The following is a 6,014-nucleotide window of genomic DNA, read 5'->3' as shown; positions in this document are numbered from 1 at the left end:
CATTCTCATTACATTACATTTTTTGGCATTTACCTGACGCCTTTATCCAAAGCGACTTACACCAAATACATTGTCTAAGTAAGTGAATCATCTATCCATCGGTCATAGCAAGGAAACAGTAATGCTACACACTATGCTAGGGCCAGGGGGCTGTGTTAGACCATGTTAGAAAAAGGAATTTTTAATTTAAAAATGTTCATGATGTGTGTGCCCTTTGTCCTCCAGAACATGCAGCAGGACACAGCCATGAAGGCTCTGGAGAGTTTATGTGAACACTCAAAAGACGAGGCCCAGGTTCTCACTGCTCTCAGGTCAGACAGGAACTGGCACACCCTCTTTACTACGCTGTACTGTGCTGCTAAAGTAAGACTGTTGAAATGGACACGTCATAACATCAGCATACGATTGTCACAAGCCCGACATAATGTCTAATCATGTACAGTATATATATAAACAGTTTATGACAGCGTATATCATATCTGCCGTTAACCTTTTACATAAGCTTGCTGACTCTGAGATGTTGTGCTGTGTAAGGCTTCCAGCGAGGCTTCACAGTGTTCCCCTGATCCACTGACCTACATCCGCCTCGCTTCTCTGGTGAAATGTGGGCCTTTCTGTAACGCCGCAGTTAGTAGGTGAGAGAAAAGGAGGTCATCAGCTCCCATTGTTCCTTTGTCTTCCCCGCAGGTGCTTAGTGCGACTGGTGCTCTCCACCATAGACAAGGCCAGCGAGGAGACGGGGTAAGGTTAGAAACAGGCCGACGATGAACCCCTGTAATTACCTCTCTCTCTCTACGCGGTTCACACCGCTTTGTTTTCCAACCGTTAGCTTAACCGTTTACAGTCCCCAGCCTTGTTCACGCTCGCCCTCCTTTTTACAGGAATGCAAATCTGGATGTCCTGCTGTCGTATCTGAAAACGGGTGAGTTTGATATACGTATACAGTGTATACGTCGCAGCCACGCGACGGCCATTTTAAAACCGTGTTGATATGCGAGTGCCCCCGAGGAGGCGTTTCAGTGTTGAATCTATCTTTTTTTCCTCTGCGGTGTGTTTTCACCCTTACCGTCTGTCTGTTTACTGTCACCACCAGCGCTGCAGAGAGTGTCCCTGCTCAGCCCGGGGCCTTGCCTCGCTGTGGAGCAGCGCACCGAGGAAGCCAACTGGTTCAGGAAGATCGGTACTTTTGTTTTTAGACAGGGCAGCAGTACACTGTCCTCTCTCTCTCTTGTCGTCGTCCGTGTGTCCGTGCTATCGTACGAGTACGGCGTTGCTGTGAAAACAGTGCGATTGTTGTCAACGGAGACCTTTTTTGGACCGCTGTCCCACGCCTTTGTTTCTCATGTTTGCATGTATCCGACTGTCCGTACGCACGTGTGTGTGTGTGTGTGTGTGTGTGCGTGCGTGCTTGTTTTGTGTGTGTGTGTGTGTGTGTGTGTTTGTTTTTGTGTGTGTCAGCTTGGAACTCGGCCCTGCAGTGCGAGAGCAGTCCTGACAGGATGAGGGATTTCTTTGTGCTCTCCTACCAGGCAAGCCTTATTAGCACCGCTGGGAGAGTTGATCTGTATCTGTGCAGGTGCAGATCAATACAAAACCTACTGGGAATTAGTGCTGCCAAGTTCCAACAGATAAGGAAATGTGCTACACAGCATTTTCAACACAAACACAACATTTTTTAGCTAGCCCCTTCTTTCGTGTGACATCGAGTCAATTACATCTCACTTACTGTTGCCAGCCTTTGATTAGCAAACTAATACTTTATTTAACTTTTATTATTTGGTTTGACTAATCCTGACGACTGTGAACTCCTCTAGTTTGTTAGCTAAGCAGCCGGGTTGTGTATACAAAGACAATATTTTCTGTGTGATGTCCTTAATGCTCACGCGAATGTGTGTGTGTGTGTGTGTGTGTGTGTGTGTGTGTGTATGTGTGTGTGTGTGTGTGTGTGTGCGTGCGTGCGTGCGTGTGTCTGCGGGTGTATGTCTGTGTGTGTGTCCGTGTGGTGTGTGTGTGTTGTGACCCTAGCTGTCCCAGTTCCTCCCTCCTGACCGTGAGGTGCTGGTGAGTCAGAAGACCTGTCAGCTCATGGCTGCTGCTGCCTCCCTGCAGCTCTGCAGGACGTCTCCCTGCTCTGGCCCTGCCCAGGTGTGTTGCCCACGCTCTCCCTCTCTCCCTCCCCCTCTCTGCCCATCTTCCATCTGTGCCCGTCTTCCATCTTCCACATTTAGCTCCCTTTACCAAGACCAGCGGAGAGGAGAGAGGTGACTAACCGTGTTATCAATGCTGGCGTAGGCGTTTTATTTTTAAATCCCGCTGTTACGGGTGTTCGGCCACCAGAGGGCGATGATGAACACAGAAATGTGACCGTCCTTCTGTCTGCTTAGGCCGAGCAGCTGACACAAGTCCTGGAGCACCTCCAGATCTGCTGGGAGGTCTGGAAGACCCTGAAAGCCTCAGGTGCGTCTCTTCTACTCCGCTAGCTCCTCTTCTCTTCCCCTCCCTCCATATTGAAATCCATTGGCAGCCATCCGTCTGACTGATGTTCCAGGACAATTTCCGTGATGCTGTCTGACATCCACTCCCTCAGGGGACTTCTCCAAGGACCCCACGGACACCATGCTGCTGCTGTACGAGTTTGAGGCCCGCGCCAAGCTGAACGATCCCAAAGTGGACACGGTGCTGGAGTCAGTGCTGGAGCTGGAGAACGTTGACACCAAGGTGCTGGAGACCATCGCAGGTGAGGAACACACACTGGGGCTGACCCTGTGTGACATCGACTCTCCTCATCCAGCAGGGGGTTTTGTGATTGTATTGTTATTTTATTTGTGTTATACAGTATTTGTTATATAGTATTTGTGATATACAGTATTGTTATTTTATTTGTGTTATACAGTATTTGTTATATAGTATTTGTGATATACAGTATAGTTATATAGTATTTGTGATATACAGTATAGTTATATAGTATTTGTGATATACAGTATAGTTATATAGTATTTGTGATATACAGTATTGTTATATAGTATTTGTGATATACAGTATTGTTATTGATTGATTGAAAACCTTTATTGTCCCCAATGGGGAAATTTTGTTGTCAAACAGCTCAGTTAGGGCAGACAGAAAACATTCAATAAAATACATAAAACAGTGCAGGCTCAATAAGTTATATAGTATTTGTGATATACAGTATAGTTCTACAGTATAGTTCTACAGTATAGTTCTACACAGGGCTGGACTTAGGGGGGTGGGGGCCCCTGGGCTTGAGTCATTGTTCGGGCCCCTACCTACACAAAAAATGATAAGCTACAACTACACCAACCAGAACCTATGACCAGAAACACACGTATCCCAATGGAGTATGTTATTGGCATAAAGCACATGAAGAAAAAGCAAGTGTTAGGCCTGAACCAAGCGGTCAAATGTGGCAGAACCCCAGAACAGACGGACACAGAGACAAGGGTGACAATAATATTTTTTTTATTTAATAAAGACAGACAAAATAACAAACCTACACTAACAGGGCCTACGTGGGGGGAGTGTGTGGGTGCCTGAGACGAAATGTAAGTGAGGTGTGTATTGGACAGCTACAGTATGTGTCTGGGCGCGAGTGTCTGAACTCATGAAGCATCTACGACTGGTTTGAAAAACCCAGTAAGTTTTGGAGTTTTTCTCAGTGTCTCCCTTTCGCGTTCCACTTTTTCATTTTTCATTTATCTTTTTTGCGCTCCACTCTCGTAATTCCTCCTGTCCGCCATGATCATGACATTGACAATCGCTCCACCAAAGATGATGCCCCTGCCCTGCGCGTGACGCGTCGATGTAAACCTCTCCATTGGCCTAAATATACAGTATAATTAAACAAATTAAAACACGTCATTCATCAGAGCGTCCAGTAGGAATAGTGATAGGGGCTGTATTTCCATGCCCGCGGGGGAGGGGGGGGGGCTGTATTTCCGTGCCCTGCGCTGCGACAAAACAATTTTTTCCAATTTGAACGTAATTTATGAATTCAAAATCAAAGAGCAAATATTTATTCATACATTTGGATTTGTTTTGGGGCCCCTTGTAGCCCAGGGTAGCCCATGCATAAGTCCGGCCCTGGTTCTACAGTATTGTCAGTGATGTGTGTTGCTGTCTGCAGCCCTGGCCATGGAGCCCCCAGCCCACCTCCCTGGGCTGTGTAAGAAGGCCCTGAGGATCGCTCTGTCTCTGCACAGGAAACAACCCCAGGCAGACCTGGCTCGCTGCAGGTACCCCTCTACACCACCCTGCACCCAAACAGCCTCACTATTCACCATTGGTCCCCCGGACTAGCCTATCAGATAGTGGTATCCAATCAGACTGTTACTGTCACTGAGCTGAGCTCCAGCTGTGTGCTGCTCAGTGTGTGTGTGTGTCTCTCTCTCTCTGTGCCCCTCTCAGCCTGTGTGTGTGTGTGTGTGTGTGTGTGTGTGTGTGTGTGTGTGTAATGAGTCACTTGCTCTGTCCTCAGCCAGTGTGTGTGTGTGTGTGTACTGAGTGTCTCTTCTCCGTCCTCAGCCAGTGTGTGTGTGTGTGTGTGTACTGAGTGTCTCTTCTCCGTCCTCAGCCAGTGTGTGCACCGCCTGATCCAGCTGTCGCTGCCCAGCGGGGTGTCAGAGGTGGAGGCCCGCGTGCTGGATGAGGTGTGGGCGTACTACGAGGAGGCCCTGTCAATCATCGCAGGCGCAGTGAGTCAGCACCAATCACACGCCACCGCCCACCCTCCCCACCCCCACACTGTAATTATCCACCCCCTGCCCACAGCTCTGAAAGCATCTCTTGTTTTCTCTCAATGGGCTTTCAGCAACACTTAAATTAGCAGATGCTTTCTTTCACCATCCCCTTCCTGCCCGTTTGGATGGTAATGTGCTGTACAAGCCGCCGCTCTGCTGTCGTGCTGCTGGGGCTTTGAAAGGATCAAACGACCTTGAGATTGGATCTGTTAGAACAAAAGAACCGAAGTGCAAAATCGATGAACATCAAATCCCAGATATTTCCGATCGTTCCCTGATCCGATTACGGTCACTCAACCTTTGACGTTCAGACATCCACCCCAGGGTCAGTGGAGGTGTCCCAGGGGTTCTAGGGTCAGTGGAGGTGTCCCGGGGGTTCCTAGGTCCATAGTCTCTCTGTGTCCCTCCCTCTCTCCAGCCTGAGGACTTCCCTGAGATGGAGATCCTGTGGCTGCTGACCCGGGCCTGGAACACCGGCATCCTGCTGTACAGCCTGGCCCAGTACCCCGAGGCAGAGCGCTGGTGTGGCCTGGGCATGAGCTTCCTGTGCCACCTGGGCTCCCTGCAGGACAGCTACCAGACCCAGGTACAGGAGAGGGGAGTGTGTGTGGGGGGGGGGGGACTAGTGGGAGGGATGGGACAGCAGTGGTGCGTGGCAAAGGCTAAGTCATTAAGTCATCCTTCTAGTCAAACGAGAGGTCTCTAAGGCCTCTCCTGAAATACACACAATAAAGACACATTGTTCTTTAAAAGCTAGTTTGGCGTGACTGTACCTGGGACCAGAGATAAAGACACGTAAAACACTGCAATCTAGTGTTCTTTCTCAGTCAGAAAATAGCAGAAGTGTATTTATTTCTCGTTGTCTTCCTCCAGATGTCAGGCCTTTACAGTGAAGTGCTGGACCGACTGGACAAAGCCAAGAAGAACCTGGTCATGGAGGAGTGATCTGCTGTAGTGTTCTCCATGTGGTGGACAGGGGTGTGGGCCTGTCTCTCTGCCCCTGTAGAATGTGTCTTGGGGGGTTAGTCTGCTCCACCGGGACCCCCTGCCTCACCCCTTCTGTACCGGTTAATAAGGACTCAGTTTGAGTTTTTGCATTTTGTAACTTCTTTGTACTATGTTCTCTTCTCTTATGCCTCCTGGATATCACATTCATATGAATTTACCTGAACATCTCATTTATTATATTGATAATTAAACATCTATAATCAGAAAAGACGCATTTGTGGTTTGAAAGAAACAGAACACATAAAAACCATT

At 48.5% G+C, this 6,014-nt stretch overlaps 1 protein-coding gene across 1 annotated transcript in view; it reads left to right on the top strand.

Annotated features, from left to right (window-relative positions):
- Positions 1–5,699, top strand: part of LOC308163930 (testis-expressed protein 11-like) — a gene marked incomplete at both ends in the record, with an annotated part of 12,280 nt that extends 6,581 nt beyond the window's left edge. The window contains 12 exons of the mRNA XM_080538102.1: positions 226–311; positions 688–741; positions 882–922; positions 1,094–1,180; positions 1,459–1,529; positions 2,026–2,145; positions 2,385–2,457; positions 2,588–2,737; positions 4,142–4,250; positions 4,589–4,709; positions 5,173–5,340; positions 5,628–5,699. Coding sequence (XP_080394228.1) covers positions 226–311; positions 688–741; positions 882–922; positions 1,094–1,180; positions 1,459–1,529; positions 2,026–2,145; positions 2,385–2,457; positions 2,588–2,737; positions 4,142–4,250; positions 4,589–4,709; positions 5,173–5,340; positions 5,628–5,699 — 1,152 coding nt within the window. The remainder of the gene's footprint in view (positions 1–225; positions 312–687; positions 742–881; positions 923–1,093; positions 1,181–1,458; positions 1,530–2,025; positions 2,146–2,384; positions 2,458–2,587; positions 2,738–4,141; positions 4,251–4,588; positions 4,710–5,172; positions 5,341–5,627) is intronic.
- Between the last annotated feature and the right edge of the window lie 315 nt (positions 5,700–6,014).

The sequence above is a fragment of the Nansenia antarctica genome, assembly GCF_963989245.1.
Source record: "Nansenia antarctica genome assembly, chromosome: 8".
NCBI classification, from domain to species: Eukaryota; Metazoa; Chordata; class Actinopteri; order Argentiniformes; family Microstomatidae; genus Nansenia; species Nansenia antarctica.
This window is presented reverse-complemented; position numbering and strand designations above follow the sequence as displayed.